The sequence below is a fragment of the Parasteatoda tepidariorum genome, chromosome 4, assembly GCF_043381705.1.
Source record: "Parasteatoda tepidariorum isolate YZ-2023 chromosome 4, CAS_Ptep_4.0, whole genome shotgun sequence".
Classification (NCBI taxonomy): domain Eukaryota; kingdom Metazoa; phylum Arthropoda; class Arachnida; order Araneae; family Theridiidae; genus Parasteatoda; species Parasteatoda tepidariorum.
Genome location: NC_092207.1, coordinates 1,151,094 through 1,167,538, shown reverse-complemented (window position 1 = coordinate 1,167,538; position 16,445 = coordinate 1,151,094). Strand labels below are relative to the sequence as shown.

The 16,445-nt window shown below is 31.9% G+C and overlaps 1 protein-coding gene across 3 annotated transcripts; it reads right to left on the bottom strand.

Annotated features, from left to right (window-relative positions):
- Positions 1-41: 41 nt before the first annotated feature.
- Positions 42-15,527, bottom strand: LOC107439271 (calcium-binding protein E63-1-like). Of its 3 annotated transcripts, none has more exons than XM_043051207.2 (6): positions 15,414-15,527; positions 7,627-7,662; positions 5,775-5,918; positions 4,827-4,960; positions 3,584-3,695; positions 42-324 (listed from the first exon to the last, which is right to left on the bottom strand). In XM_043051207.2, exons 3-6 carry the CDS (start codon positions 5,914-5,916, stop codon positions 302-304), a joined length of 411 nt encoding a protein of 136 aa, XP_042907141.1. In that variant the 5' UTR covers positions 5,917-5,918; positions 7,627-7,662; positions 15,414-15,527; the 3' UTR covers positions 42-301. The 3 variants fall into 3 exon arrangements, with proteins under 3 accessions (XP_042907141.1, XP_042907140.1, XP_071036528.1); XM_043051206.2 differs by having other exon boundaries at positions 7,620-7,662; positions 15,414-15,517; XM_071180427.1 differs by lacking the exon at positions 15,414-15,527 and adding an exon at positions 10,196-12,462 and having other exon boundaries at positions 7,620-7,662.
- Positions 15,528-16,445: the final 918 nt, after the last annotated feature.

The following is a 16,445-nucleotide window of genomic DNA, read 5'->3' as shown; positions in this document are numbered from 1 at the left end:
TTTTCAAATGTGGAACTACAGTTGAACAAATGTAAACCTCGTTTTTAAAAACAATCATATTTATTTTTCAAACAACTCTTTTTCTGTGAACTTTTTCTTCCTCTTTTATTTTTGCAGATAATCATAGATTTTCCTATCTCAAAGATTAAACTGAGGCAGGACACGTCTGGCCTGTTAGTTTAAATTTTCTGTGCATCGATTTTTAAGTGCAGCAAATTTCAATCAAACTTTGTAAATTGTTTTTGAAAACTTTTGTTGTCTTCCGGCATTGTTCTTCGTTCGTCTTGCACAATTTTCCGAGTCATAGCAAAATTTTAACGAATTCTAAAAGTAAAAAACAAAACAGTCTCATTAAATTGGATTTCATGGTTTTAAAATAAAATTAGAATGTGATCATTAGCACTCTTAAAATTCAATGACAGAGTTTAATGAATCATGTCTGTTGACTGTCACAGTTTGAGTTATTACTCAAAATTTGAGTCTAAGGGCTTGTTTTTCAGTAATTTATTTTTATAAGTGTACTGTCAAACTGTAGTAAACACTTTTCCTTGGCCTGCATACATTGTACAGTGCCACACAAAAGTGAACTCCCTGAATAACTTTTGATCTAATGATTAAATTTTTACGAATTCAATCTTGATTGCTCGAGGGCCTCATCTTAACACTTTTACTGTCGTAGCGTCAGAAAAAAAATTTCCTAACAGTTAGTGACAATAAGACAGATCAAATGGTGGCAGGTTGCCCAACAATTTAAGCAGAAAATCTAATATTTTCTTCCTACAATAACAATTGTTGATTTTAATACACTTATTCTTAGTTTTAAAAACTTAAATGCTTTTTAAAATAAGAAAATTTATCTTCAATGATTACCACTTCTACTCAGTAATTAATGCAGAAACTATATTTCAAATTACGAAATCAGTAAAAAATTTCAAAATAATCTTATAAATTTTTGAAGAGCTTTATTTATGTCCATTTTATCATTAATCTAAGTGACTATTCATCCTGTTTTTGGCATTTATTGTCAGATTAATTTTCAAAATCTTGATATTTTTAATTCCATTAATACAACTTTAGTTTCATATTGAATCAAAAATAGAGTTTGAAATTGCGCATTTTGATAATCACTTTTGCTGTGTTTTATTGCATCTCCAATTTCATTTTCAGTTGTTATTGCTCCGTATTTCCACAGTGTATTGAAAATCCAGATATTTTTATTATGTAGTATTATTATGACACTCAAATAAGACAATGAAATGAGATCTTTATTTGTGCCAATTTTATCACAAATATAAGGAATTTTTAGCTGCTACACTTTTCCGCGTGGTTCTGGAAATATCAGTATTTTTAATATATTTTTACAAGCTTTCGAGTTTTAATTCGCTCATTTTAATAATAATTTTTGACATGCTTTATTAATGTCCATTTAGTCGTTAATCCAAGTTATTTATTTTTCGGTTTTCTTTTTTTTTTTTTAAGTTGCAGTTATTGCCACGTTTTTCTGCATAGTTGTGAAAATCCCAATATTTTTAATACATTATTATATCAGGATTTGCGTATTTCACATCGTCTTTATTTACTTTGATTTCGTATTCAATCTATTGTACTATAGTATTTTTTGGGAGGCAATTATTGCTACTCATTTCCATATAGTTTTTTAAAAATCTCGATATTTTTTATACAATATTATGACAACGAAAATTGAGATGTGGGTAAAACAACTGTTCCCTATTTTTGTTCAATTTATTTCTAATTTTTTTGTGGCTTAAAAAACCATTTAAGATTTAACATTAATAAAGCCTTAACTAATTCTTTAAAATACGAATGTCCTCAAATTATTTTTCCCAAAGTTATTATTAAAGTAAAATTTATAAGCTATAATGTTTTTTTTTTCTTCATTTTAAATCCTTTTAGTCAGCTCTTAAATTTCTTTAATTAAAATATTTAATTTGCATTTACATTACTCAACAAAATATTTATTTTACTTTTATACGACAAACAGAACAGCTAGTTTCTTATTAAATAAACTTTTGTATTATGTAATATGATTTTAAATAAATACACTATTTTTTATGATAAATCTACTTTTTGATTGAAAGGAAAAATTATTATTTGTTTTTTTTAATAATATCAGCTGGGAGTCCTTTAGGTATTAATGAATTTTAGTATTTAAAAAACTTGGTATTTTTTAATAAGGTTGACTGATAAAAAAAATTTAGTATCTAAAACAATGACGTTACTATATAAAAATTATCATAATTACAATCAACATGTTTAGGCATGCAACCGTTCATTGGTCAACCTGCTGTACAAGTGGCCCTTTTCTTAAAAAGGTTGCACACCCTTGCCCAAAATGATAGTTTTTAATGGTATTTTTTTTCCTTCGCAATTTAAGAGAGCTCACCCCCCCCCAAAATCTCCCTGCATATTACAACTTTTTTTTATCCCCCCCCCCAAAAGAAATTTAACTCTTAAAACATTTTTTTTTCCTGTGTTGCAATCTCATTAAAAAATTATTAATTCACAGAATAGAGGTGGGACTATTTGGATCTAAGAGGTCATTTTACAAACGAATCAATAGGAATCGTCTGAAATTTTTTTTTTCATAGACATAATGCATAGCTGCCTTCTGCAGTTTGAAAGTATAAATTCAAAATAATTTTGGTCCTTCTTAGAATTACTTATGTGTAAAGATAGGCTCTTTTGCCTGCTGTGCTTCAGTGTTGTAGGTCATTAATAAATGTATAAAGCATCTGATAATACTGGACCCCATAAAATACTTAAAGGTATCTTTCAAATGAACTTGAAACCCTTTCATTTTTAAAGGGAGAAAAATGTACTTTTGTCTTGATCTTTATCTGGCTGGCCACTCCACAGGTAGAACATGAATATTAACAGGGAATTTTGAGTTTTTCTTTGCAAGCTGGGAAAGTACTGGGAATTTCATTTTTTATGTTCGCCTTTTAAAGAATGGTGACCACTCAAAGTATTTAAGGAAGATATTTCTGCTACTCTAAACTATTTTATCTACTGTAGCATTTCTTTTTTATAACCGTCGTTGAACAGCCTACCCAATGTTTTGGGTTTATGACTACTCAAGTTCAACTCCGTAGCCTTGTCGTTTTAAACCCCATCCAGAAGACAAGGGAACTCTTGGATCGAGTATTTGGAGAAATTTGCCTTCTTGAAGGATTTTTCGATGGAACTCACCCCCATTTGCGTTACATGGTGAGGAAGACCATGCCAAGCTCCCACGGTAAGCCTGAGGGCAAGGGGACTCTAACCCATGATTCGTCTACCACTGGGGATATTTCACGTCAGCACTGTGATGGGTGCAAGCCGGATGCAGAATTCGGATCGACCAGCCATCGCCGATATTCGAACCCGGTTCACGTCATTGAAAGGCGAACTCTCTATCCCCTGGGCCATCGCGGCTCAAAGTTGCATTATCTAAGTATGTTCAGCAATTCCATTTTAATTCCTAGGTTTTTCCAGCAATTAAAACTGGTATAGTTTGCTCAATGTAGCTCATGCTAGAGCACAAGGATTTTCTCCCGAAGAGTCAGTGCAGGATGATCCTTACCTTCGTAATTGATTCTTCCATCTTGATCGATATCCGTTGCATGAAGCATTTCATCCAGTTGACTTTCTGTCATTGTCTCTCCTATTATTTCCATCGCCATCTTCAGCTCATCCTTTTAATAAAATATTCATTCATTTGTTTGTAATAACCATTTTAAAAATGCTCCATGCCTGTTCTTCATTCCAAAGACACAGCTCAAAATGCATGTTTAAGAAAAATGAATTTCATTTTCAAATGAAAAAAGATTCTTAAAAAAGAAAAAAATTCTTAAAAAAGAAGAAAAAAATAAAAAATAATTCCGGATTCGACTGTACCAAACCCTGAAATCAGGGATCTGTAATGATTACGCTTAGTGTTTAGAATAGTAAATTAAGTAATTTCTACTTCTTCGGGTCCTACGGTGGGCTGATCGTAGAACATCGAAGTCAAGCATCACTAGCTGCGGTCAGTAAGCGGGTGGGTGATCATATTGATCAGCTTGCGTAGGGACCGAAGGTGCTCGGTATCGATCTTTGTTAAACTGTTCTACCGTAAAGTGCTCGACTTCACGCGTAGGTCGTCGGGCTACTAAATCAAGTGAGCCATCCCCTCTGCAGAGGATCAAATTGCGAAGGCACGTCTTCGGATCATCCTTGCGGATGTTTCCCAGACCGTCGCCAATAGCCCATTGTGCAGAGCTAGTTCGTTGAAATGAAGTACCTACCTACTATAAGTTGGTATCATCTAAAAACCATATTGCACTCTATTTTCAGGTTACTGCCAATCCTTTTAGCGATTATTATTAGCTTATTTTAATCAATTATGAGAATGCTTATTAAATTCAAAAACTTTAAATTGTATTATTTTTATACGCTTTGAAATTTGGAATGATTATGTCATTTTTACATATTTTTTAATAAAGCTTTATAATTCTTAAAAATTGCAAACGTACAATAGTTCGAACTTAGGAGCCGTATACAGATTACTCGCCGTACTATTTTTTTTTTCTCTTAATGTAAGGATCATGTCGTTATTTCATTTTTGCACTGTCCGATGGAAAAATTTTGTTGAAAATAAACTTATGAACAATTTTGAGTTGCAAATTTTTCTCCTTTAAATTCCAATGGAAGCATTATTTTTCATTTATTATAAACATTTCATTTTACCATTGTTTAATTTTGTCTAAATTTATTCATTAGTACAATTACGAAGCATTACATTGTGTGAAATTTGTTTGAGTTTCTTTTAAAAATGAAATAATTACCCGTGTAATGAATCCATTCCCGTCCTTATCGAACACTCTGAAAGCTGCCATCAAATCTTCCATGAGATCGTCTTCTTGTCCTTTCTGAGTGACACTGGCCATCCATGAAAGGAAATCTTCTTCACTCACTGAATCTGCGAGGAAAATCTAATATTTATTAGATTGCCAACTCCATCTATGGCCAAGAATACGACTTCAGTCACACACAAGTCACAGCCCGTTTACAGGGCGGACACATTAATACATCCATTTATTCATCCACTGATCGTAACTTTAACTTGAACCGGGCAACGATCCATCTCTAACTCAGTACCCCCAGAGGTATAATTTGATGTGGTAACACGGAGGGCTCTGTGACTCGACAGATTTAACCTGCACCATTTACTACATGGGGAGTCTTCGAACGTGAATCCTGCGCCCTACTATCCCGGGAATATAGGTTATAACTATCCTAAACAAATTCAATATCTATTTATATTTAAAATATATTTTTTTAAATATTTTGAATGAAACTTTTATTATTTCAAAAAATCTACTGTACTTATTACTTTTTTTTTTCCTTTCGTTTCTCACAAATTCTGCATATTTACCATTAAAAACAGTGTATAGGCTCGCAAAATATTTCTTATTGCTATGTTTGATACACAAAAGGAGCGTAACTAATATACAGGTAAGTTTGATGACATTTGAAGCTTAAAAACCATTCCTAGCTTAAAACAAAGGCGTTCTAGACTTCTTTTTTTAAAATTTAATTATTAATTTGATACTTGTTGCGGGAACATAGACTTTTTGACACGACAGATATAACATGCACCATTTACTACAAAAGGGAATCTTGAGCGGGTAAAAAAGTTTCACTTTTTTTTTTTACAAGGAATGTGAAAAATAAACGTAAGGGATGGGCATTTCGGGCCCGTCTTCCACAGAAGATATACAAAGACGACTCACCATTTTTGCTTACTTCTCTGATGAGTGATTGTAGGACTGTGTCGGCCACCTTGATCCCTAGATTTTCCAACATGTGCTTTATATCATTCAGATTGACCCGGCCATCTTGATTTTTATCAAGCATCGCGAAAGCAGTCTTCATCTCTGAAATGTATAGCATAATCATTAGAGCCCGGATTTTGATGACCTAAAAAATCTCAACTAATGCCCTTAAAATGTGCAAAAAATGCCTTTAAAAAGGACAAAAAATGTCCTTAAAAATGCAAAAAATGCCTTAGATAAAGTAAAAATATTGAATTAAAAAAATTTTTTGCTCTTTAAAATTATTATGAGTCATTTAAAAAATATAAAGCAATGCAATACTTGTTCTACGTTCATTAAAGTTTGAAAAATATGTTTTATATCCTAAAATAACAAAAAAAGGAAAATATATTGACACCAAAATATTTTTATTTTGTATAGAAACTTTAATGGATATAACAACTTCCATCTCATAATATTACTAAATATCAGAATTACATTGGATTATTAAATGTTTTTTGATAATTTGAAATGTAAACGAGCGTCTCTTGTCTGAAAGTAAATTTTCATTCCTGCAGAAGCTTCTTTCAACGTCTACTGATGTTATAGGTGCGTACTTGAAAAAGACGGTCTCACTTACTGACAATTCTTCTTCAATTTGAAAAGATTTTGCTTCACCTGTTAATATCCTATAGATTTTCTTCATTGTTTGGAAGCCAGTGTAATAATGAAAATTGATAAAAAATAATAAAAATTGGAAAAAATTAACAAAAAACTTTAAGAAATGCAAAATATGCCCCAAAATTTAAAGAAAAATGCCCTATAAATCTAAAAAAATGCTCTAAAAGACAAAAAATGTCCAAAAATGCAAATGTCATCAAAATTCGGGCCTTAATAATCATTAATAAACTTTCTTTCAAGGGAGCATAACAGTTTCTTACCGACACTTTTCTAAAAAGGGATGTTAAATTCCCAGCTTCCAAAAAAAAAATCGGCGTTTTTTTTTTTTTTTTTTTTTTTTTTTTTTTTTAACTGTATTCTATGTACGACCTAAGACAACATTCATTCAAGTTTATACTTCAATCTGTCGCTTTATCACACTTATAAAAAATTTTTTTTCTTAACTAACATCACTTGTTTTCGCAAAGACTCATTCAAGGCATGGTATAGTTATAAAGTTATTTAAAAAACAGAAAAATCGATAAACACTAAAATGGTGTAAGTCATTTTGAAAGTTCAAAAAATCAAAGGTGAAAAAACTTTTCACCTGGGTTGGCATTCCAGGCTTATTTGGGGCAGATAGCATATTAGGTGGGCCAACGTTGCTCCCGAAGTTGAAATAACAACCTTGCCAGAATTCGAACCTAAAACCTTTCTGATGACCCTTACACAGTCCGGTCGGGAAAAAAAAAACACAATACTTACTTTCACAAAAAGGTAGGTATTTTATTTATGTCGCATTAGAGCTGCACAATGGGCTATTGGCGACGGTCTAGGAAGCACCCGAGGGGATGATCCGAACACATGCCATCGCATTTTTTATCCTCTGCAGAGGGGATGGCTCCTCCGCTTTGGTAGCCCGACAACCTGCGCGCGAAGTCGAGCACTTTACGGTAGAACAGTTTAACAACGGTCTATACCGCTCACCCTCGGTCCCTGCGAAGGCTGATCAAAGTGGTCACCCACCCGCACTCTGACCGTAGCCAGTGATGCTTGACTTGGGTGTTCTACTGGGAACTGTGCCTCTACTATCAGTGAACTGCGATCAAACAACAAAGAGAAATAATAAAGGCAATTTTGAGGTGAGAATGAAAAGCCATTTACCTCTTACCTGGGATTCCGATAAACTGGATTTCTTCGAACCATCCTGAAACAAAGAAAAATATTCAGTTTCTTCTTAAATATGGATAGTGTTTTTAAAAAGTGCTTAATTTTTCCTTTTCAAAAATTTTTTTTTTCGTTACCACGTCAATTTTCGCCACGAAAGCGTACTTTTCACATTGTTCTATTCAACGTTTTCATAATTCATTTCGGCGTACCATTGGTCCATAGCGTATGAAATCGCCCATCATTTTGCATGTTGAATGAAATATGAAAATCCGTATGTGCGTCTACTGAGCTGAGAGATTATTGCCTTCTCATGTGCAACTCTGCTGGCGAGATATTCTCAATTTTCAGGCATCATTTTCCACACTCTGAAGTCGAACCGAAAAATCTCTCGATCTTTTCATGGTGACTAATATAATCAAGAAAAATAGTTCTTCGTCAGAAGCTAGTTACTTTATCAAGATCATGTAAAGTCTTTGAAAATTATTTTGCATTTTGTTAATGTATAGAATGCTTAAAAATATTTTACGAGTGCTTCAAAAGGTGCCTGTTTTTTGTTGAAAGATTTGGCTACGCACCCTGTTTTGTAAAAGCGGTTTATTATTTGTGTTTAAAAGAATAATCGTGTCACTTGAAGACCAGTCATTTCAAAATGTGAGAATTGTTATTTGAAAAAAGTAATCTTCATGAAACACTTCTTACCTTGTTAATAATATACTGATTTCGAAATTTGAACCTAAATGATAATTTGTAAAACGAACTTAATCTCGGTACTCAAACAATATGCTAACACTAAATTATGATAGTGCACGGCTTGTACCAAGAACAAACAGTAATAAACGAGTAAAAACAGGCCAAATCAGAATCTAGCAACCCTATCACCTTTTTTAACAATACATCTCTAAATAACTAAAACAAATTTTCATCTCAAAATCACCAGAATTACTTAATATTTAAAGAAATTCAGCAAATTTTAGCTCAGAAATGATATAATTTATTTCTTTTATTAAAAATAAAATTATCTGTTTGAAAATATCGCCTCTCAGAATAAGCAGTTGTACACCTCCTAACCGGAAGTGGAGCAGGTCAAGTGCTCGAGATCGTTGTTTACATTTACAATATTGAAAACACCATCCATTATTTACTATCAGGGTTGGCAAGAATTTGCCGCAGGTGGAAAAAACCTATACGGACAAAAACACATTTTTGATACAAAATTATTCCTAAAATTGAAATATATACTATGAATATATATAATTAAAAAAAATTAACAACATTATTATTCCATAATAAAATCATAATGTATTAATATATCACTTTAGTAGTTTAAAACATTATTGATCGGAAAATTAGTGATTATTCTCTTTTTTCAGTGAATTGAACTTATTTTAAATTAATATAACTATAATTTAAAGCATAAAATATCTATCAACATGTGTAGTTAATTAAAATATACAAGTACCAATGCAATTTCTAAAATTTGCGCAAATTCAATACTTTATTCATCATCACAATACAATTCGGGCTGTCTCAACATAGCATAACAGAACACTAGTTTTGAAACATTATTTACAGTCAACCCATTCCGAATTTTAGAATGTACAAATGAAAAATTCAAACACACTCTTTCAATGGCAGTACTACTAGAAGGACATGAGTGTAAATGAGGTATTAATTCACAAAATTCTCTGAAAATTTCACAAGAATTTAAATTGTGTGGTTTTGTTTGCATTTTGAAGTAATATTGAGAAATGAGGTGATTATCAAATAGAACATCCATCTTAGCTTTCTTATGTCTCTCTTTAAATATATTGTAAGAGTGATATGTAAAAGGATACATACCAAAAGTTATTAAGAAGATGTTTGTAAAAAAACATTTATTTAAGGATTCTAGAATGGAAAGAGGTCAAAAACTTTCAATCTTTTAAAAATTATTACCCTTATATTAATTATTAATATTTTAAAAATAATTTTTTCATGTAATGTATCAAAATTATTATTCCTTATGATTGATTTAAATTTGCTTCAAGTATTTTGTAATAATATTTAATCAGCGATTTAGATAATTTGGTTTTTACCAGGTTTTTGCCACTGTCCTGGCAAAAAACCCTTTTTGCCGGAAAAAACTCCAACCCTGTTTACTATAAATGGAATACTTTATAGCTCGGTTAAATTGTATTCATGAATGTTGTCACCATTCGTGAATGTTGAATAAAATGTTTTTGTTGAATAGTAACATTTACACTGGCAAATGTCGACATTCAGCATGCCTCGGGGGTGAAAGCTATAAATAAGGTTTTTATTCAGACTATAGAGTATTTATTCTTTGTAAATCATCACTCTAGAATCGTAAACTCTCAAGTTTATTTAATTTCTGAAAGCCGACATGTTTGCACACGCACCGAGTACTTATTCATTTTATACACAGATGGAGCTTTAAGCGTCAACATTTCTCCTTGTTTTGAATGTTATCAACATTCAACAATAAATTTGCATTCACCAATTCAAATTTGTAATACAAAATTATAACATATACAGCCCTCAATGATGCAAACGATGATACTTATACTCACATTTTGAAGAAGAGTTAAGCAGCCACTATCTCTCTCTCTCTCCCAACTGAATATCAACTGTGAAAGGGATGGAGACGGGTAGTTTAAACTCTGTTTCTAATCATTTTTATTTAATTTTCACTAACTAATGATGGCAGTGTCTTCCGAAAATGTAAAACCGTCACCCAATCACAATTTAGATTCTCTATTAAATTTTTGTGACAATGCAATTCTGCAGTCTCTTATAAACAGTTGCCTGGTTTTAGATTTTTGATAAACATCTTCGTGCAATTTTTTAGCGTCATTCAAAGAGGTTTTGCGGTTTTCATCGGTTTAAACTGTAATAAAATTAGATTTTAAAATATATATAAAAACTGAGAAACGTGTAGTTTTAAATTTTTTACTCAAAGCCACAAAATTCGTCGTTTTATTGCTTTTAAAGTTTTGAGGAAAAACTCACAGAAGTTAAAAATTTTCAAGCGCTATTTGACTTTATCAAAAAAATGACCCCTTTATTTTCTACCTTTTTTGAAAGGTAGTATGCTGTCAAAGTTTTCACAATAATCTAAAGTACAAAAAATTTCACAGAAACTCAGATTGAAAATTTAATTTAAAATCCAAATGGCGTGGGTCTTAAGTAGCTTGAATTTTTTTTCATTAATAGAAGGAACAAATTTTATGTTTGAAGGACACGGCATAATTAACATCTTGACCTGGATGAATTTTAATATTTCCTACTAAATGTCACTTTAAAGGGGAGTAGTTAGCTGAGCCTTTTACCAAAACTAAATACTCTTCTTTACTTTTATGCCTACTCAGAAGTGTATTCATATATTCCGACGACCCTATTTTTTTTTTCAAATAGGGTGGGTTTGTTTTTGATCTAATGGGATACCTTCAAGTAACCTAGTCTGCGTATCTCGATCCTGGTGAGTTGTTGAAACGAAGCATTCGTTTACGTTAGCAACTGCTCTTTCCATTCTATTTCGAGCAAGCCGGTTCTCTTAAGTGACGCATACCGTATTCTTTCACAAAGATTTCATTACTTCATATGTCTTACCCTTGACATTAAACAAAAACTCTAAACTGTGCGGAATTATTAATTTCTTGATATAAAAATGATCTTTGATTGCACTGTAAACTACCAACTCGCTGTTGACAGAGATGCCAACTGCTCCGGACACGCGTGCCAAAATAATTTAAAGAAAACGGTAAATAACTACACACTAAATTTTGCAAATATTTGACTATTTGTGCTTGCTTTTGAAAAGGTATATGACATAACTACTATAAAGTGGGGAATTATATAAATTGTTTAAGAAAAATAGAAGATAAAAATCTACTAAATTTAATTTATTAAACGAAGAATCACAATTGATTAACTACCGATTTAAAATATTTATTTTCTGTCGGAGCAAGTTGGCATCTCTGTGTTGAAGAAGTGTGAGGCACGTCAATTCTTGTTTTGACATACGAAACAAATGACGTCTCCCAGCCGTCTTCGTATGTCAAGTGGTTAACATAAAGACAGGCCATGTGGAACATAAGCGAACAAATTAAGCATCGGAGTTGCCAGGTACACAAAACAAAACGATAATCACGGTTACAGTAAAATACCTAAACGAATAATGTATCCGAGTTGAGTAAAAGAAGCAGATCGAAAAGAATTATGCATCAATGGACACGACGCTTTATTTAACTTTTGTAGAGAAACTTAGTTTAACTTTAACACGTCATCTGTTCAGCCAATTAATAGGAATTTCAATAAAGTTAGGTTCAGCTAATGCAGTTAAAGATGATATAACAAGAAAGTGAGCCGTCGTCAACGCCTCAACATCATTAGACATAAGAAGTAAGTACTGATTCAATTGGAACAATTCGTCATACGTTAAAATTGTGTTTCACGCTTACAGTGATGGGACCCTGGTGTCCCATAAGCCCCTAAAGAAAGTATTAAAAGAAGTAGGAGTATTAAAATACCAATTTATTCCGTACAACAGTTACATATTTTTTTAGTTCTTTCTCAATCTTAGCCTTTTATTTTTTAACCGTTATTAAACATACTATCCAATTTCTTCTGTTACACCTGACTACTAATGTTCAACTCCGTAGCCTTGTGATTGGGAACCCATTCCAGAAGACGAGGAAACTCCTGGACCAATAAGTATTGGGAAAAATTTGCCTTCGGGGAGGATTTCGACGCTCTATCCCCTGAGCATCCACGGCTCTCGCCATCATTGGATCGCTTAACTTGACTGACAGGGAATTCTCTTTCTTCTTCCTTCTCACCCACACCTATGAATCTTATCAAAATTTAGGTTCTCAAACTGAGCGTTTTCATAATGCGATTTGAATGTTCATTTTCCCTCGAAGACGCGCTTTTTAAAAGGCATTTTCACAGTGGATTTTACAGCCGGAAAATAATTTTTTAGAAAATGCTTTTCACAAATTTTCGCTTCTTTAGTATTAGAAATCTCTTTCTCAGCAGTAAAAAATATTATGTAGCCGAATCTCGAGTTAATGAAACTATTTTAAATCGTTACAAAACTTTTGAGTTCGTAGCTGTTACGGAATATGCACCTTCTCTTGAAGTGAATGTTGCCGAATACATTAAATTTGAGGAGGACACTTTTTTTTTTGAGCCATCGAGCGTCTTATAAGGACAGAACATTTTGATTTGATATAGAAAACATCGAGGCCGTGTTGTTGACATTTAAAAAAAAATAATAATTATCGGAATATATTGATATATTCTAAGCAGGGAGATTGATTGAGAATTTTTATTGAAACCGGAAAAGAATGACTCAGAAATATTTGTCCTTTTCTTTTTTTTAATTGAAGCGCTGACTCGTGCTGGTTTTCTCCGACTACATATGACCACAAAATGTTATTGCAATTGTTTGTTAGTGATACCAAATCACCCCACTAGAATCTCTCAAGTTTATTTAATTTCTGACACCCGATATATTTATACACCTCTATATCCATTTACGCTGAGTGCTTTTTTTCATTTTATACACAGATGAAGCATCGACATCAGCCTTTAACATTAGTTTTTAGGAAGAAAGAAAATATTTTGAACATCCAGAAAAGTGAACTATGTAAATGTTATCAGTAGCAGGAAACTCGCGTCGTCATTCTAAATTCTACACGAGTGTTAAAAAAGTCAATGACTGAAGAATGAAATAAATAAAAACAATAAGAATTAAAAACTAAGAAGTCCAAAAGAATATAAATTGCTTTTTGGCGGCTTTGTTACCCGTTTCAGGAAAGGAGCATGAATTTCAAAACTCCTTTAAATATTTCTGATGGTGTCGATTTTCAGGCTCTTTTATTTCCTGGATTGAAATAATAATCTAAAAATAATGATTTCGGAGGACATGTTTTTAAACTGATAGCGATTTTGTATCCTACGGTTAAAGTGTAAGTACAAGCTCTATAAAAAATATCCCCTGTGTTTATGAAATGTGGAATCAGAATTTTCCTTTGAGAGCAGTGGTGGATAAGGAGGTGAAACGGATTAGAATCCCAGCGATTAGCTGATCGATACAAATTCATCACCCGGTTCATGCTGATCACAATGCTGACGTAAAAAAATCCTCCGTGGTAGACGGAGTCTTGATTAGAATAGAGTCCCCTTGCCGTCAGGCTAATCGTGGAAAATTTTGGTGATTTTCTTCTCCGTGTAACGCAAATGCGGGTTGGTTCCACCAAAAAGTCCTCCATGATTTGACTCCATACTTGATCCAGGAGTTCCTTTGTCTTCTGGATTGGGTTCAAAATGACCAGGCTACGGAGTTGAATATCGGTAGTCGTAAACCCGAAATTGGGTCGGCTGTTCAAAGGCTGTTGTAAATATAAGTATATGAAACCATAAAAGTGTGGGGGGGGGCAGATTTTCCGGAGGTAAAAAGTATTTTTTTGCAAAACTTTGACTGGTCACAAAATTCACATTTCGTATTAAAAACTCAAAAATAATAATAAATAAACAAATAAAAAATGAAACAAAATAAGAATATGATCTATTCCAATCTTCCAAAAAATTACAGATGACGGTGTTTCGGACAAACATTTATTTATTTATTTTTGTCATTGATACTTTACAGCATAAATTACTTCATTAATTCTTTTCATCAGATCTATAATATTCTATTTCTATGCATTATTTTAATGCATAGAAATAATGCATTATTTTAATATATATTGCTCATTAAATAAACATACTGTGGGTAAATCTTAAAACTTTGCTTAATTTTAAAATGTAACGTTATTTTATCACATGACCGAGGTTTTGAAACGAAAAAATAACATAAATATCCCTAAAAATTATTTAACTTTAAAAAAAATAAAAGTCTGTGAAATTTTCCCATCTCTATAGAAATTACTAAAATCACTGACTTGTTCTCATTGTTTGAACTTTTTACGTACCCTAACAACTACAGCTATTCTGTTCAAGTTTTGAAAAAAATTAAGATATCAAACGCTTTTGATATTCACAAAACTGTTTCTTTTCTAAATTTCGACAATATGTGTCAACTAACATAGAAGTTGCTGATTAAAGTTGAATAAAACCGAACTTAACACTCCTCAATAACTGTTACAAAATCACAATATTTATAAAATTAGCATCATTCTGTAAAAAAGCGTTATATTTGCAAAAAGTAGCAGTATCATTCGCAACAAGCATTATATTTACTAAATTCCATATATCATTTACTAACAATCTGTGACAACTAGCATAGAAGTTGCTGATTAAAGATGAATAAAACCCAAATCAACAATCCTCAATAACTGTTACAAAATCATAACATTTATAAAATTAGCATATATCATTCTCTAAAAAAGCTTTATATTTGCTAAAAAGTTGCAGAATCATTCACTAACAAGCATTATGTTTACTAAATTCCATATATCATTTACTAAAAAGCGTTATATACTTTAGAAAATAGAATTATATCATTCCTTAATAAGTTTTGTAATGTCTGGAAATGAGCCTATATCATTCGCTAAAAAAGCGCTATGAACGACCTCAATCAGTAATTAGAATCTTTATTACAAATACTAGAAACATTTAAAAGAAGGCGAGATTTTTTTTTCGTTGTAAAAGTTATTGAAGGTATAATCACGTCCCGCATTTGTTTAAAATTCGTCGACAATTACTCTATCGCGCTGATGTGCAGAATTTTTTAATTTATTTGGAAATCGCAGCTACACACTGAAAGAGAGAGAGAGTAATTACCATTTTGTCGTCCGGCAGCAGTCAGTCTTCTTCGTTTTATGTGTGTGTTGGTGGTGGTTGAGGGGATTCTATTTTAGTATGTGTCTTCAACAAATCTCAAAATAGCATATTTGGACGCTTTTGAAATAAAAATATAGAATGAAAACTTCTCTCAAAATAACTTTCTTCTCATTTTATTTCACATCTCTGTCGCACTTTTTTGGTGGTCCACTTTAGAAAGGGAATCTCTTTTATCTATTTACCTTTTAATCACTCATTAAAATACTGACAGGTCAGTATCGTTTTCACACATGGCCAGTGCCCCGGGGTCCCGTGAGAATCTTACTTTTTATGAATGGTAATGTATTTAAAAAAAAAAAAACTAAGAATAAACTTTATTGTCTTTGATATATTCTAATCGCTTCCCTTTAACCAATTTTTTTTTGTTATTTCATTAATAAATTAAAGGAACTAAAACGAAACCTAATACACAAGTTTTAAGTTGAAATTTTAATTTTTGTATGCGTAACAAATATTTAATTTACTATCCCAAATGATCTCGGACATTTAAATAGTTTATCACCAGAAAAACTTCAAAAGGTAACCGACATCTATTTTTCTACGTTAGAATGAAAAAGGCTTGACCACCACCACCTCTGTTTAATATTTAAAATGAGTTAAATAAAGTAATAATTGAAATAATTTAGAATGACACAACACTGTGTCATTTACTTTTACTCAGTTACGGCTTAACGTGCATTGAAAATAAGCTAAGTTAGACAAAATATTTCATTCCATTTTATTTTATTTTTTTGATTTGTTATATATGTTTTTTTAATTTAATCTAATATATATAATTCTCTTACGTGGCTCCCAAATTTTGGCTGTATTTCTTTTCTGCCGGTGGCAGCAGTTTTCATTTTTAAAGAAGTACTTTGTGCAACTAAATAAGATTCTTTTCACAATACTTAAATATTTACTTTATTTTCTTCATATATACAGAGAACAGTCGGCAAAGAATTCTGTTAGGTTAAAAAACATTTCGCTAAAAAA

Bases quoted from the DNA above. Each gene is read 5' to 3' on its own strand.
- LOC107439271 (XM_043051206.2), bottom strand. The intron at 4,961-5,774 runs GTGAGTCGTCTT...TTTTCCTCGCAG, and splicing joins CAGAGAAGTAAGCAAAAATG to ATTCAGTGAGTGAAGAAGAT. The intron at 325-3,583 runs GTAAGGATCATC...TTTTACTTTTAG, and splicing joins TGGAAGAATCAATTACGAAG to AATTCGTTAAAATTTTGCTA.